The 17,203-nt window shown below is 34.6% G+C and overlaps 3 protein-coding genes across 3 annotated transcripts; 2 read left to right on the plus strand and 1 right to left on the minus strand.

Moving 5' to 3' along the window:
- Positions 1-3,236: 3,236 nt before the first annotated feature.
- On the plus strand, positions 3,237-6,365 carry LOC125865795 (nascent polypeptide-associated complex subunit alpha-like protein). Its single transcript, XM_049546042.1, has 4 exons — positions 3,237-3,415; positions 5,155-5,230; positions 5,737-5,855; positions 5,953-6,365. Exons 1-4 carry the CDS (start codon positions 3,356-3,358, stop codon positions 6,283-6,285), a joined length of 588 nt encoding a protein of 195 aa, XP_049401999.1. The 5' UTR covers positions 3,237-3,355; the 3' UTR covers positions 6,286-6,365.
- An 834-nt stretch (positions 6,366-7,199) lies between these two features.
- On the plus strand, positions 7,200-12,561 carry LOC125865593 (uncharacterized). The gene is made up of 5 exons (XM_049545792.1): positions 7,200-7,689; positions 9,556-9,668; positions 9,763-10,134; positions 11,335-12,049; positions 12,148-12,561. The coding sequence occupies exons 1-5, from the start codon at positions 7,461-7,463 to the stop codon at positions 12,213-12,215; spliced, it is 1,497 nt and encodes a 498-aa protein (XP_049401749.1). The 5' UTR covers positions 7,200-7,460; the 3' UTR covers positions 12,216-12,561.
- Positions 12,562-13,056: 495 nt separating this feature from the next.
- On the minus strand, positions 13,057-16,494 carry LOC125865559 (phosphatidylinositol 4-kinase gamma 8-like). Its single transcript, XM_049545762.1, has 4 exons — positions 16,328-16,494; positions 15,723-15,770; positions 15,566-15,624; positions 13,057-15,174 (listed from the first exon to the last, which is right to left on the minus strand). Exon 4 carries the CDS (start codon positions 15,064-15,066, stop codon positions 13,351-13,353), a length of 1,716 nt encoding a protein of 571 aa, XP_049401719.1. The 5' UTR covers positions 15,067-15,174; positions 15,566-15,624; positions 15,723-15,770; positions 16,328-16,494; the 3' UTR covers positions 13,057-13,350.
- Between the last annotated feature and the right edge of the window lie 709 nt (positions 16,495-17,203).

A 17,203-nucleotide genomic window follows, 5' to 3' on the forward strand; every position in this document is an offset into this window, starting at 1 on the left:
AAATTAATATTAAAATTTAAATTGATATTTTTAACTATATTTTATTGATTGTTGAAAAAGTCAAATTCTGTTAGCTTACTTTGATTAATGAAATCTAAAATATAGATAGTCATAATTAAATTTTACTTCTTTTTCTTGAGGCAAATAAAAGATTAACTACAAATAAACCTTTATTGAATAATGTAGACAGAATATCATATAATCCATTTTCCGAAACAAAGTTTCATACAAATGTGATGTTATCTTTGAATTTAATTCATTTGGTGAATGATTTATCATTAGTTCCTATATGTAAAAGGACAAAGGCACCTAGCGAAATGTAGTGTATTTGTTTTTCTGATATTTGAAATTTGTATGATTCAATTAAATTTGAATTTGTATTAATATAAAATATATTTTTAATAGAAATGATTCTATATCCGAAACACAAATTTAAAACTTTGTTAGTAATGGTATCCATATCACTGCATTAACTTTATTTTTCCAATTAACTCATAGATGAGGGAATTTTTTTCCAAAAAAGAAAATATTCATATTCAAAATATGGCCCTTTTCTAATTATCAAAAGGTGATAAGACTTTTCTATTAATTGAGATGACGTCCAATTTTATAATAACAATTTTTTAAATCTTTAGCTAGTATACTCTACAAATGATTCAAAAGGGTGGTCTACTAATTAATAGAGTGAGTTATCAATTGTAATGTCTCAAATTTAAATTTTAATATAGACAAAAAAGTATCAGGTGATTATTTTTCATCTATCCTAAGTTTAATGAACAAAATTATTCTGATAAGTGTTGCTGGTGAAAAATAGAACTATCAGTAAAATTAATCAAGAGATATCATTACTAACATATAATTGGTTAATAAATTAATTTACAAAAAATAAAAGTTCTCAATTAGCAATAATAACAACATTTCAAAAAGAAAGGTTGTTTAAATTTTGCAATTCATTGTTCAATAAATGAATTTAAAGAGGGTCTAGCAAATTCAACATTACATGATTAAAATGTAAAAAATCGTCATTCTCTTTTTTAAATGGGTTCTTTCGAATTGGACGCCATTCAGTGAAAGAATCTTCACAAGTGACTGGACATTCTATGGCAATAGTAGCCTCGCTTTTTGCCATATCTAGATCATTTTCATCTAAATATTTAATTGCATTTTTAATGTCAAGCACTGCTAAAACATAATTATCTCGACAAATCTGAATACATTGCTTGAGAATTGATTCCATTGGTTTCTTCAATAAAATTAGAGTTTGATTATAAATGACATTTGCCTTGGCTAAAGACAATTGTAGCATGATATGTGCCAAACCTTTCTTATCAGCAGAAGAACTTTTAGGATCTGCTCTGAGAGAATCGACGCATAATTTATAGTCATCAGATTTTTTACAAACATCATCTATCAGATCTCCATATGAACAGGCCACAAAAAAGAGAGAGACGAAAAATATCACGATCAATATTTTCATGAGTTTCATCTTTTCCTTTTATCTTTTGTGTGAAGTATGGCATGATCGATGAGGTATTTATATAGAATGCAATTTTCAAATTATGTCTTTTTTGGATTTACGGTAAAAATCAAGAAGATTGTGTTACCATTATTTTAATGAAATAATGGTAAGCAAATTAATGTTAAAATTTAAGTTGATATCTTTTAATATATTTCCTTTTTTTCTTTGGGAAATAAAGTCAAATTCGATTATTCATTTTAATTCATATTAAGTAAAATGCTGGAGTATGACATATCATTTAAGAAAAATATGTCAACCAATAACGTCAAGCTTACCAAAGCATGATGCTATACTTTTTCAAATGATTTTTGAAAAAAAAATTAAAATTATAAATTTGCTCAGTTTGTTTGCAAAACTTGTTTTTTAACTTTTTTTTTTAGGAAATTATGAACCCAATTTTTTTAATGGAGTGTTATCTAAATCGCTATTCTTTTAATTGTTTATTTGAGAGTTGTAATGATCCGATAAAATTTAAATTTGTTTTAAAAAAAATATTCATATTAAGATTATGAGTGTCCTAATAAAAATAGGATTAATTACAGAAATCTCACATTTTAGTTTACTTATTACCATTATCCCCTATAAGTTTTACAAATCTCCAAAATCCCTTATTTTTACACATCAGATTAGTGTATCTCGCTCATCAGATTAGTGTATCATGTATAAAATATAATCTATCTTACTTAACGATTAATGTATCTCGCGCATCAGATTAATGTATCAATGCTTATATTATTGTATCCGTTTGAGGGATTTCTGTAATTATAAACTTTTAAGGGATATATTGTAATTTTGCCTTAAAAATATGTGATTTATGTAATTTGCCCATTAAAATATCCATGTAGAAGCCATGTAAGTAAAATTGTCAAAAAGGGTTGGCCCAAGCCTCGCGGGTCAAGGAATTTAAAGGGCTAGGGTAGACTGGCCTTTCATTTGGTAGAGCTTGAAAGTGCTCAACCCAACCCAATCCTAGAAGGGCTGGTGTGGGGTAGCCTTTTTTTCTTTCTTTCTTTTCAAACTTATCATTCTATAACATCAAAAAAATGAGAAGATTTTCAAAACAAATATGACGAACAATGGTGTTGTGCCAATAACACTAGCAAAAAAATCTAGTATAATTAGCATGTATCTCGTATACGCGAGCAAGATAAAAGAGTGACAAGCAAGATGGGAGGGAGGCGAGGGTGCGAGATTTGTCTATGTATCTTAGATACATGCGAATCTACTTGGATATTGTATCTAGAACAAATTAACCTAATTTTGAGTTCACATATTCCGAGATGCATATATCTAGACGAACCATAAGATTCATAATATTACAACATATCGTGTTTTTAAGTAATTAGATTATATACTAGTGAGATTATTGTAAGTTACCCTCAAATAAAAAGTTTTGGCCCATGGACGGACCCCAATCAATCCTCAAAAGCCAAGGACTTATATGGGTCGGGATTATAAAAGCCCTAGTTTTAAGTGGGCTTGAAAACTATTATCCCAACCCTACCTCAAAAACGGGTTGGGTTGGACCAGCCCCATGGGCTAAGCCCGTTTTGACGGCTCTACATATAAGTATCACGTAAGATAATAAAAGTGATGATATGATATGATATCAAAAAAGTATGATAGAGGGTAAATATACCTTTTATAAGAGTATATGGACAAATATGACCGTTTTCTGATTACATAATTTTCCCTATTAATCTGGTATGATTCTATTCGGGTCGGGCCTAGGAAACGGGTCATAGATGACACAAGTTATCCTTAGGGTTTTAGGACCATTGTCTTCTTCGCGAACCTAAATTCTCTCATTGTCAGTTGTCGTTAACTCACTTAACCATGACTGCTCAATCTCCAGAAGAAATCCTAGCCGCTCATCTCGAACAACAGAAGATTGAAGTAATTCTCTTCCTCTCGCAACTAGACATAAAGTTCTGAAATGTTTGATTTTGAAGTTCTATAGAAATTTGACTTAATTTTATAGTTTGATTGTATCTACTGTGATTTGTGTATTGTCTGAATTTTTTTGTTTTTGCTGATCTGATTTGCTAATCTTGTTGATGTTCATTGTTATTTCTTCTTCTTGAGATGAATTGGGATCTATAAAAATATATAGAATGAGCACAAAAAATTTGATGATTCACTTTGTAGATGATCTTTTGTTAGAAAAGTTTGAATCTTTTAAGGCTGTTGTTAATAGAAATAGCTAGTTTGCTAGCTTCCACTTTTTTTTTGCTTAATTGGTGACTCAAAACATACTTGGAGGTGAGGATGCTTACTATCCGAGCAACTCCCTTTTGTTGAGTTTGCTTTGGCAGCTATTAGTTTAGATGAGATGTTTCTTGTGTGTGGAAGAGACTAACTAGTTCGCTCCGAGCCATGATAAACAATCTCTTTTGGGGGTAAGTTTGAGTTTTTTGAGGTGACTAATAGAGTGGCTTCCTGGTGTTTTCCATTGTGATTTGCAAGGTAATTTATAGTTTAGAGACAATGTTTTTTTTTTGGTGAACTATAGACGAAAATTGCAGTTGCCTTTTGAATTCTAGCTTGTTATTGTTGTGATGGAGATCTTAAGGCAGTAACTAGGAAATTATAAAGAGGAGAGCAACAAAGGGATGCTAGATCTTCTAGCAGAAGAAACTTAATTGTTTAAATTTGCGTATGCTCATTTGACATTGACTCGCAAGTTGTAAGTCAGGCCAATCGAGTTGAAAATCGGGCAATACAAAGATGTGCAGAAATGCGCTCCTCACTGAGGTTGTCCTTTCGGGAGCAACATTGGAAAATATTTTGCTCTTTCAATGCATGTCTCAATTGGCTGACTTGACCCTTCCCCCCTACTCTCCTGATGCTGGTTCCCTTCTAAGAGATATGGCCATTCTTAGTTCCTTTCCATTCCCTTGGTTTTTGGATTGTGTAAATGGGTATGCAATTCCCTCCTTTCCATCACCATAACAAAGCTCTCCCCTCTCCCTCCCTCCCGAGTCCAGTCAAAATAATTTCTCTTTTTCCCCCATTATTGCAAGCTCTTCAATTACAACTGGAATCATCCCCTGCCCCTTTCCATCCATCCAGCCTCAACCTTTTCCTTTTACTTACAATGTCTTTTTGACTTGTTTTAGTGGGTTCAGTTGTAATTATTATCTTTTTTTAAGACAGTAAGGCGAATATCAGTTGTAGTTATCATCTGTACAATAGTTGATGTGATTAAATGTTCTTGAGTAGCTAAATTTTGCTATACTTGTTTATTTGAATCCTTACTGTACTTGCATACGAATGAGAAATTTCATGCAAGTTATTTAGACTTCCAATGTTGTAGTTGCTGCAATACTTTTAAGCATCTTCTGTTTGTTCTTTCATGAGTGAGTCAAATTGTTGAATCCTTGTTTTCCACTTTTCCATATTTATTAAGTTTGTACCTATGACAAAGAGAACAACAGCAAAATAAAAAGGTCTTGCAGATTTTATGTGTGGCATCTAAAGACTTCATTGGTTCATTTGTGAATGTTGTAGTAGTGAACTATTGTCATTTGACTCATTTCTTGGTTTTCAGTGTAAGCTTTGGTCAAGTGAGCACTGGTTTTGGTCTTCATGTATATTCTTTAACATTTTAAACCAAGTATAATCTTCTTATGTAGTCCGAGGAGCCAATTATTGAGGACGAAGACGATGACGATTTAGATGACGATGATGAAGATGAAGATGATGTTGAAGGTAAGCATACAAGCATAATTTCATTATTCTGAGCCTGACTTTGCTTCTTGAAGTGTACATTCCTTCTGAGTGAAAACAACTAATTGAATCTTTCTTTCATTTCTAATCACGGAGGCATGAATATTATATAGTTTACGTGGTTATGAGAATAATTTGCTTGTACGGTCTATCCACTTGACCTGTTTGATTCGATCAACTTCCCTTTTTGTTCAACTATATTTGTTTCCTTCCTCTTTTCCATTTGGCTCCATTGATACTTGTGATTTTTTCTCCATATATTTGGGTGTTCCTTTTGCATGCATAGATTAACCGAGTTGGAAATCTTATTGAACAACTAAGCGTGTTGTAACAAGTCTCAATGGGTTCCAATTCTCCTTGCGTAGGTTTCTGTCTCTCAACATCTCTATTGTTTTAAATATATGACGAATAGTAAATGCATGTTTTAACTCTCTTTCTGTGGTCCACAATGCACATAAATACTGGAATTATCAAATCACAAATTGCAGGGGGTAGTGGTAGGTCAAAACAGAGCAGGAGCGAGAAGAAGAGTCGAAAAGCTATGATCAAGCTCGGAATGAAGCCAATCCCCATGGTCAGCCGTGTCACTGTCAAAAAGAGCAAGAATGTTAGTTAATTATGCTATTGCTTTCTTGCTTTTTCTTTTCGATGTTTTCTGTTCTAGTGCTTAGCCTTTCTCCTTACATTCTCTTCCCTTGTTTCAGATTCTATTTGTCATCTCGAAACCAGATGTTTTCAAGAGCCCTGCATCAGACACATATGTTATATTTGGTGAGGCAAAGATTGAGGACTTGAGCTCTCAATTGCAGTCTCAAGCTGCTGAGCAGTTCAAGGCTCCTAATTTGAGCAATGTGATATCAAAACCAGAACCATCAACGGTGGCTCAGGACGATGAGGATGTAGATGAGACTGGTGTAGAACCCAAGGATATCGAGCTGGTAATGACTCAAGCTGATGTTTCCAGAGCAAAAGCTGTCAAAGCTCTCAAGGCTGCAAATGGTGATATTGTCTCTGCCATTATGGAGCTTACAAACTAGAAACTCTTTACTATGTAGTTTTTTTCTTTTTCCAATCTCTTGAGCTGATTATGAATATTAAAAGGTTTCAGTTACTGCTTGTCCTATTCGGTTTTACCGTTCTGCTTGCTATCATTGTATACCCGAGACATGCTGAGTTATGCATACGAAAAAAATGGAGTTGTGCTGCATTTTTCCTCACTAAGTCATATCTAAATGATACTCTGGCAAAGCTTTAGCACAGTCGGTGAATTTAGTTGGTTTTGCATCGGAAAGTCCCACAGTTGTGGGGTAAAACGTTTTTTGATAAAGGTGACTCGATATTTAGGATTTGAACTCGAGACATTGGTGGACCTAGCCTGTTGGACCTAGCCTGCAATAGTCGATGAGACAACACAGCTATGCCTACTTTCTTCCTTTCTACTTTTGTTCACATTTGATTTTTATGTACCGACAAAGAAAAAATCATGTCATCAAATTATTTTGAAGCTTGCTAATATAACTTAAACTATATATGTTTTTTCTTCTCCTTTGTCAATTCTAATAAATGAGATTAAATAAACTAAAACATTACATTTATTACATATTACATTGTATATAGATAGCCTATGCTTTTCTCATTTATTGGTTCACCTAGAAATAAGTTGGATCATATATCAAAGTCAAGGAGGAGTCCTAGGTTGGTTGAGAGTACTCTTCAATATTGAAATAAAGTTTCACCTAAAGTGAAAGGTGAATAAAATAAATTAACAAATAAATGCTGAGATTATAAAAGAGTAAAATAGACGGCGGGTTAATAAAATAAAACAAAGGTATTTCAACCTTTCCATTTGTACGTGAATTTTATTACAACATCCAAAAACAGCTGTGGAGTCAATAAAACGCCATTATAAGCAAAACTACAAAAGTTGTCTGCTTTTTACTCACTATAAACAACAGTTGTCTTGCAGCAAGTCACTTTACTCTCTTTCAACTCCCAAGTTCCATCCCAACCCTAACCAAAAAAAGAATAAAAATATATACATATTTGTTTTGTGCCACTCTTTAGTCTCACCAAAAGAAGAAATTTTGTCTTATTATTTTCTCCAAGAACAAGAAAAAGAAGAGGAGGAAGAAGCATGGATTCTTTGTTATGTTACTGTAGAAATGAAGAATAAGAAAAGGGAATTAGACCAACATTGTTATAAGTGTTTCCAATGGGGAAAGGAGAGGAAGAACAGCCAATACCTAGTACTGCATTGGATGCACAAAGTACAAACCAAAATGCAGAGGATAGGTGTTGTTGTAGGTTCAAAGGGTTGGTGAGTTTTAAATGTGTATTTGTATTGATGCTTGGCTTGGGAGTCTTGATTTCTGCTGTTTTCTTGTTGCCATTCTTCAAGAAGGGAGATCTGGGGGATCTGGATCTTGACAACAAGTATAAAGGTACCATTTTTATAGCTCACTGATTAGAAAAAAGTGTAAAGGTACCATCTTTCTGTGTCTTAATGGCAATATGCTCTGCTTGGGGGATCTTTCTGTGTAATTTGTTGTGTTAGATTGGTAACTATGAGTTTACAATCTGGTATTGTACCTTGTGTGAAATTTCAGGTACCTTTTTCTGGTCGCTTAGCATAAGTTTCTGGTTTAATTCAGGAAATGTTTTTCTTTGTGTTGTTGAATGAACTGATATGTTTGAGTTTTGGGTTCTTCTAGTTTGGTTAAATGAAGTGAATTTTCAATTACTGAGGCATAAATAAGAAAACTGGAAATTTATTTTCTGCTAATTTGATATGCAGTTCTAATGGAGATCATATTTTGACTCTTGTTAAGGAATGGAATATTAGCCATGTTCCTAGTTGTATACATAGATAGCATAGTTGTAGGGATTGATATCATACCTGTAGGGTCTTCTTTTTAATTCTTTCCATAGTTAAGACTATATGTATATGTATTTATACTTGTTGATTCATTGAATAACATCTCAAGAATTCTCGTTCCTTTAGTTACACGGTATCAGAGTCAAAGTCCATCCTTGTTTGGGATCCCGGTCGACACTCTAGTTGTGCCTGGGGGTGGGGTGGGGTGAGTTAAGAGTACCACATTGGTTAGGGAATAGACTGGTGGTTTGCTTATATCGATTTGGGCAATCCTCCCCTCATGAGCTAGATTTGGGGTTGAATTAGGCCCAGGTGCCATATCTTTACACCTCTTAAACACTGGATAATGACATATACGTCTATGCTATTAAATTAGACATATAATTGCCTTTCTGAGTTTCTCATAGGATTGGCGTTTCGTAACTTAGACATATAATTGATGAGTCTGTTATTAAAGACATATAGTTGATGAGTCTGTTATTAAAACTTGTATTAAAAGTTCAACTTTAACTTAATCAAAAAAAAAAAACAAAAAAACTTGTATTAAAAGTAACTTGTGTAATCTGGTACATACATTCTCACTGGTGAAATAAACAAGATAAAGAAGATAGTTCATTTCGTTGAGTGTAGCATCAGAATAGATACCTATTTTATTTATGATTTATGTCTCAACTAGAAAGAATGTACCTTTAATTGGAATTTAAAAAGGAATTAAGGATGTTTTCTAGCTGTTGACTGTTCTTAAAATTTGGTTTGCTCGTGCTTTATCAGCTGAAGATTAACCCTTACCGTTAAACTAAAGATGTGTTAATGTACCAAAATGTCTCTTGAATTTTGTGGTGTTAAACATGCAACGTAGAATGTTGGAATTAAAGAATAACTAAATAAAGAAAATGGCTTTCTTTTTTAAATAAACTAAAGAGGAAATAAATATACGTAAATTGAAACTGAAGGAGCAGGTTATTATTCCTTATGCTGGAGGTCCAAATTAACTTCTGTTTTTTTCTCATAGCTTAGTTTTCCCACAAGTGACAATCAATGTCATCAGCAACTTTGTCTGCTTGTGGCATTGAGATATGATAAAGGTCTTTTAATAATAGTCATAGAATAGAGTTTTCTCTAGGTGAATGCACTTCTCTAGGCATAGAGTAGAAGTGTTCTTGAAGAACAATGAAAAGCTTGAAACCTTAGGAGTACATGGAGTCTCCTGGTTGATGGTTTTTTCGTGACAGTGAAAATGAAGCATCTCTATGCGGGAACTGCATGTCAAGCTGGTTTTAATTACTTCGAAACTTTTGATTTGTCTCTTTTGTGAAGTGTCTGAGTAATCTGAATATCCTATTTATATTTGAAAAAAAAAATACCTACTATCACTCATATGCTCATGCAAATATTTCCAGCTTTTCACGTCAATGTGTTTTGGGTTTTCCAGGTCATGATATAGTTGCCAGTTTCATGCTTGAGAAGCCAGTTTCGTTTGTCAATGATAACATTTTGCAACTTGCAGATGATATATTTGATGAAATAAGTGTTTCCCATACTAAAGTATGTCCAATAATTCTTGTCTCCCTTATCTTTGTTATTCTTCCTTAGCTTAATTTTCTTTTGACATTTCTTCCCTCTCGCACTGATCTAACAGGTGGAAATAATATCATTAGGAAATATATCTGGAACGAACATCACAGAGGTCATCTTTGCAGTTGACTCTGAAGTGAATAATGGGAGGGTCTCTCTAACTGCTCTGAGTTTAGTCCGGTCGGAATTTGAAGCTGTAATTACTGGCCAATCAGCTCTGCACTTGACAGCAACTTTGTTTGGCGATCCTTTTTCCTTTGATGTGCTGAAATTCAGAGGTGGGATTACAGTGAGCCCCAAACAGAGTGGATTCCTCATGCAGCAATTCCAGATGCTTTTCAACTTCACGTTGAACTTTTCAATTGATGAAATTCAAGATAATTTTCATGAACTAAAAAGCCAGCTCAAATCTGGATTACATCTTTCATCATATGAGGTCTGTGATTATGATTGCAGTTAGCTGCATTGAATATATATCTTTCCTCTGCTATCATTCTTCATGCCGTTGACGATATTTTTGTTTTGAAGCAAGTTCTTTGTGGTCTATCGTCCTGTTTCCAGCTCTACATTATCTGGCTTATATTACTTTCTTGACACATTTAGCTTTTAAATTTTTTATCTTGGTATGACTGATTGATTGTAGTAAGGCTTTTGTTTTTTTATTTGCTTATTTCATCTAAGTTTTTCTGTTTGTTATATATGTAAATCTCCTGGTAAAGGCGCATAATATAATCACGTGGGCTCTGCCTGCGCATGTTCGAATCTGCTGTCCACACAGTTGAGGTACTTCATTTGTCATTCTCAAAAAAGAATATATGTATAATTCCTAACTCATGCAGGCAGTCATTTGAAAGGGATAGTCATGTATCAAAATCAAAAGGTTATTTATATTATGAAACCCCTATCATATTTCTGTTCAGTTGAATGTTTTCTATGATTATCCTCTCGGTTATTCTAGAATGTATCGATCTGATGGTGCTGCCCCTTGGTAGAGTATCATTGTTAACTATTTCTTCTCCAAAAGGGGTCTATACTCTATATGACTAAGACTGTGAGGCATTAGATATGTTTGTGTTTGAAGCTCTGGGTTTTGTTACCAATTCAGCAAACCTCATTAGCACAAAAAGTATCATTTTTTTCTCTCAAAAAGATCCATATATATGCAGTTCTGAAGTTAATGCAGAACAACTTCAGGATTTTACTAACTCATTAGCTCTGGCTTAGATAGTTTGTATAGTTAGCTAGAGATTTTTTTTGTAAGCTCAAATGCCATATCTTGTAAATTATGCATCTTCCAGATGCTGTTATTAATACCACTTATCTTATCAAAAAAAAAAAGGTTTGGATTGTCTCATTCACTAGCAATCTGCTACTGTCCAACAAAGAACCTTTCAAACACAGATATACTTGAAACACATTTTATCTTCATCTTTACACGCACTAAATGCATTATCACCGTGATCACAACAGAGGATTTCTTGGTTTGTTTATGCTCCTGTTAGCTGCTTGCATCTTTTTGTTATTAGGTGTTTATTACTTGAAAAACAATAATCTTTCATTATTTGTTACTTAGAAGAGCATTCATTGTTGATGTAAGCATGCTGATTTCTCTTCCTTTTTCTTCTTGACAATGCAGAACTTGTATATGAGTTTGACTAATACAAGAGGGTCGACAGTGGATCCTCCCACTATTGTTCAGTGTAAAGTCCTTTTTGCAGTTGGGTTAAATCCCTCCAGTTCAAGGTTGAAGCAGTTGGCTCAGACAATTGGTTCTCATTCTGAAAACCTTGGCCTCAATAACACCGTATTTGGAAGGGTTAAACAAGTTAGCCTGTCCTCTGATTTACCGCATTCTCGAGGTGGTGATGGGGGTAGCCCCTCACCTTCTCCAGCTCCACTACCTCACCATCACCACCACTACCATCATCGTACAAACTTTGCTCCTGCAATATCACCTGCTCCAAAGGTTGGGAAAGGTGGATCTATTAGCAGGCAAGTTTCACCTATATCCGCACCAAAGCCAGCATCTGCAACAGTACTTCCGCCTTCCCCTGCACCTGCACAACACAAGGGACATGAGGCCCAGCCTCCTTGTCATTTTGGGAGATTTCCAAGGAAGGAGAATAGTCACTCGCATATAGCTCCTGCTCGAGCACCAGTCCCTGCACCTCATAATACTCCCTCGCGGCACCAGCAAGTACACGCTCCAACTCCTACTCCACATGAAATCACTGCATCAAGTCCATTGCCCTATGTAGTATATGCTCATGTTCATCCTCCTTCAAGGAGTAATTCTGTTGCACAGCCTCCTAACAGATTTACGTCAGCTTCATCACCCTTGCCATCTTCATGTGAGTACTTTCTTGAGAATCTTGTATTTACCTCACTTGTGTTTGTAATATTTTTTTTCCTTAATGCTAAATTGATGCATTGACATATGCACTTGCAGCTCCTGAAGGAATTCTTTCATCAAAATTCTGGGCTTTCCCACTGTTCCTACTTGTACTACTTCCATAGCAGCAGGATGACGGGAAATTATTTTTTGGTAACAAAACTTGCCTCCAGCATTGTGTAAGTTCCACGTCATTCCATCCGGGCAAAGAAACAAACTTGAGGAGTTTGCAGAGAGGAGAGCAATGCCAAAAGGGCATCTCTCATGCTTGCATGAATGCGTGTTATTGTTGTATTCTTGTAAATATTTTTATAAAGATTCAGTGTGGCGATGCAATTTTAGGTCAAAGTCACAGAGGTGACAGGCCTGTGATGACTTGCATTGGCACTGTAATGTATCATCCCTTCTTGCATAAACACAAGGAGGGGAAAACACAACCAAGAAATGTATAATAAGCTTTTTTGTTCCTAACATCTTCCTAGCCTATCATTTGTGATCTTTACTTCTTTAGTACTGAATGGCAATTTGTTTTTACTATGTCTCAGTTGTACTTGTGAAGAGTATGGTGTTTCAGGTATCATGGTCTGATGGTTCACCACAAAGATAAATCTTTCATATTGTCTTTATGTATTATCAAATGGATATTAGAAGCCAATCTAGCAAAATACAACTCTTTTTTATTATGGTGGTGTTCGAGTCAGCTTGTGTAGTTTCAACTATTCCACCAGGACTTGACATTTTCTACTAATACAAGTATTGGATAATTGTGTTCACCAAAACTAAGATGGTGAGAGGAAATCTTCTTCAAAATATACTCAGATAAAACTGTATGTAATGGATGCATACATTTAGTTGAATCCATATACATAGGCCAACAAACTTTCTTGATTTTTGGGATCAAATTTATTTACAATTTCAACAACATATAATCAAATTGTCTCAAAGAACACATACAATTCTCTGATCTATATATTTTAAATGATGAATACATACAATAATTAGGCCTTACTCCCAAATTATTTGGGTTGGCATTTTAAACAATAAAAATGTAACAAGAGAGAGATATCAACTTCTGCAGAGAAGTAGTAAAAACAAGAAGACTTATCTTCTCAATAAAGGGTGTGGAAAGGATGGCAAATTTGCCCATCTCTTTGCCATTCATACTAATATCTATCTATATTCTACCTTGAGTACTTTGGCTGGTAATTTACACTTTGTTGAAAATACATGTGGAATTCTTCTCATAAATCAAACTTCTCTTCAGAACTCACAAGAAGATCCCAATCTTTGCTTTGACAAACACATGCAGTTTTTCCCCTCAAATGCCTCTGGCAAAAGCTTCTCGAAAACCTCTAAGAACAAGCTCCATTGTTCACTACTCATTTCACCGAAAGAAATCCCTTCACCATCATTCTTGTAATTTTTTGTACCAAAGCTCATACTCCTCAACATAGCACTAGTTTTCTGACTATCACTATCGTTGATATTGTCCTCCTTACCACCATCATCGTCTATTAAGGTATCTGAACCGCGAAATTTGTTGTTTAGGTAATCACATTCTTCTTCATAATGAAACACTGATGGATTAGCTATTGTACTCATAGACCTAACAGTCGAAAACCTTGGAATTTTTGGCGGCTTAGCTGTTATAGCAGAGCCTTGCAAGATTTCATCAGCTTCCTCATCTTCTTGATATGAGTCATCTCCATCTTCATAATCAAACTGGAAAACTCCAACACTTCTTTCTTTCTCTTCACAGATACTTTGATCATCCTCTTCTATTTTACTCTCTATGTTAACCTTGGCACTGAAACATATCTTTTCTAATGCACTCCATTCTTCCTGTCCTCCATAACATTTTCGAGTCATCATTTCTCCGATTTGAGCTAGACAAAGCCCTGAAGTAGCAGCTTGCTTCAAAAGAATGGTGCACACCACAAGAACCCGAATGGATGATTCCCTGATAGAAGGGAGCTCATTTCTCAGTAAATCTGCATCCTTAAAAGGATCAAGACCACATATATACTCCATTTCAGACTCCGAAAATGGAATGGAAGCTTGAGGCCAATGCAGCCATTCAAAGTATGGATCATCAAGTGATTCTGGCAAGCAAAGTCCATGATCTATAGGTACAAGTTCAGCAGAATCAACAGCATAGCTTTCTTTCCCGTGCTTCACCAGGATATTTCCAGCATGCCTGTCGAGATTGAGAAGACGTATATCCAAAATCCCAACACGATGAATTGAAGCCACTGAAAAGCCTGAAGCACCTAAGTCTCCTGCATCATAATCATGTTCCATAAACCGTTGAAGAGAGGCAATTTTATAAGTTGAAGTAGGGATCAATTGTGAATCGTTTATATTGAAGGTAACATGAGAAAATTTGACTAATGTTGTTGGAGGAACACCAGCAAATCCATCATGGTCAAGAAGATAAGCAGCAGATTCCCGGACACCAGTTTCACCTATCTTGATGGAACGTTTCATGCCCGGTTGGCCTAACATCCGACCTGCAAATCCTTTTGGATTATTCAAAGCTAAAGGTTCCTCATCAGCAGGTTTTGCCACAGCTACTGCATTACCATTAGTCGCCCGAAAAAGGTAAGCACCACCTAGTCCACTTGCCAGTAACTCAGGTTTGACTCCAGAAGCCATAGCAATAGCAACCTCAACTACTAAAGCATGCACTTTAGGAGCGCGATGACCACCAATGATTTCAACTCTCGGATTACTGTCAATATCTTCTTCCGTTCTCGTGGAGAGGGATAAACAAGGTGTGGAAAAGCTCTTTTGGATGTTGAAGATCTCAAAGGGAACATGATGTAGAGAATGTGTAAGGCTTGTTTGGCTTGATTCAAGAATGTTGTTGTAATCGAGCTGAGAAAACGATGGAATCTTACACCTTGGAGGTCTAACGAATTGCTTGAACCCGTGATTTTGCGGATTGATAGCTACAGCCATCTTGTTGAATCTCATTCAAGTAAAAACAACAGCAAGAATAAAAGTGCATGCTAAAGGGAGCTTCTTTAATGTGTGAATCCTTAGAGAATTATTCTTCCTTGGGTAGAACATCTTTCACATTGTCTGAAAAATGAAACAACAAGTCTACTTTATCTGGATATATTTTGGCTATAACCTCTCTATAACAACGACATTTATCTAGATATATTTTGACTACTACTGTGAAATGTTGTTATAGAGAACATAGGTATAACATAACATGAAAATTGGTTCCAAAGACGTTATAATGAAATGTTATTATACAGGATGACTATTATCGAGAGGTCTTACTGTATTAAGCAAATCCAGAAACCATTACAATATAAAACCCACCATACAAAACAAATGCAGCATTTTGAGGATCATTCATCTCAGAAAAAGTAACTTTCTTTCTGCAATTGACAATCTCACAACACTATATATATTTTTGATTGTGAATTCTTAAAAGAAAATGTAAGCAAATATGAAGACTTACATCAAATTTGCGTAAAGGAGGCTGCAAAAGTCAAATAACCACATTGGTATCTCTGAACCCTGTGAAATTTCTCGCGAATTATGTACTAAGAACAAACATATATACAGAAAACTAGCAATATGGTTGAGAAATTGAAAATGTCCAGCATTTGACATACCATCCTGTTGGTTCCCTCGCTCCTCCGCTTAATAGTCGCCACAATTGACTACAAAAACAACAACAAGTAGAACATTAATTCTGTTCCAACAACACTTAAAAATTCTACCATTTCCCTCATTCTATCCCAAAAAGAATCACATTTGAAGTAAGAGGATCATAGTATCTAGTTTCACCTATATGAATTCGATAACATTTGTATCTCGAAGTATTCAGAAAATCATAACCAATGAAAAGGTAGTAATTTCCCCCTTTATGTATCAATCATAGCCCTCTACAAAATGAAAGCCTCCCATCTATTCCACCCCTCCACAATGGTGGATCTACGATGGAAGTTACACGTTCAACATAATTCAATAACTCGGACACTGATCCTATAAATTTGTATATATAATTTGTCCAAAACTTGTTAAGCAAAAAAGGTATTCGGTCCATAACTCATAAACTTAAAATCTTGAATCCCCTTGACAGTAATAAACATGTTATATGCCAATGATACAACAACAAGTCCCAATCTTCGCATAAAAATCAAGAAAATTTACAATCCAATCAGATTTCTTATCAAATTCTTTACGAAAACTGACATTAATAACAAAAAAAGATTACCCCGAATACTGGTGAGGCATTCAGGGAGACGAACAACAACGGCTGAGCGTGAGAGAGACAGAGAGAAACAAAAATTCCTTTTACTGGAAAGTTATTGAGAGACAAAGGCCCCCCCTTCTTCTCTGTCTGTTTTTTTTTTTTACTTCTTTTTTTTCTTTGTTTTTTTCCCCAACAGTCTGGGGGAGTTGTCTCTTTTACCAATTCTCTCTTACCGTTAAGACGGTTAGAATGACTTCCTCTCGTTTCACGTCCTTTTCTCTAACCATTTTTTAATAAATTATGTGAAGAATATTCTATTTTATAATTCATTATATTTATCACGATAAATTAAAAAAGAATGAATATAAAGGACCAAATCATGTATGCATTGTAATTGTAAAGATTGGAGTATGTGTGTTTTCAAAATAGTAGTATTTGTGTTGGTGAAAATGAGAAGTGTCAAAGTCCCTTGCATAAAATTTTGATAATAGTATAGTTTGTAGGTTGCATAGTAATAATCCAATAAGTCATAAAATATGACTTCTTTTATTTTGTTTACATTAAATTTTTTTACGTCAACTGTTGCAACAATATTTAATATTTACAATTTGTGATGTTGCAATTTTACTTTAAAGAGTTTAATTGATAAACAATTTGAAACGCTTGTGAATTTAATATTACAATTTTCTTTCAAAAATTGAATTCTAATTAGTTGTAAGTTATCTGTTATGTGTTAGAAGTAAAGACATGTTTGTAAAAATAATTACTTAGTAATTATTGTTTAGCAAAAAATCAAAAGTTAAGCGAACCGGAGATTAATTTACTACTCCAGTCTCCTTAAACGAAAACCGGACGGTTTAAGTGAACCGGAAAATCTAATAAAAGGAAGAGATTTTC

Source organism: Solanum stenotomum, chromosome 5 (assembly GCF_019186545.1).
Source record: "Solanum stenotomum isolate F172 chromosome 5, ASM1918654v1, whole genome shotgun sequence".
NCBI lineage: Eukaryota > Viridiplantae > Streptophyta > Magnoliopsida > Solanales > Solanaceae > Solanum > Solanum stenotomum.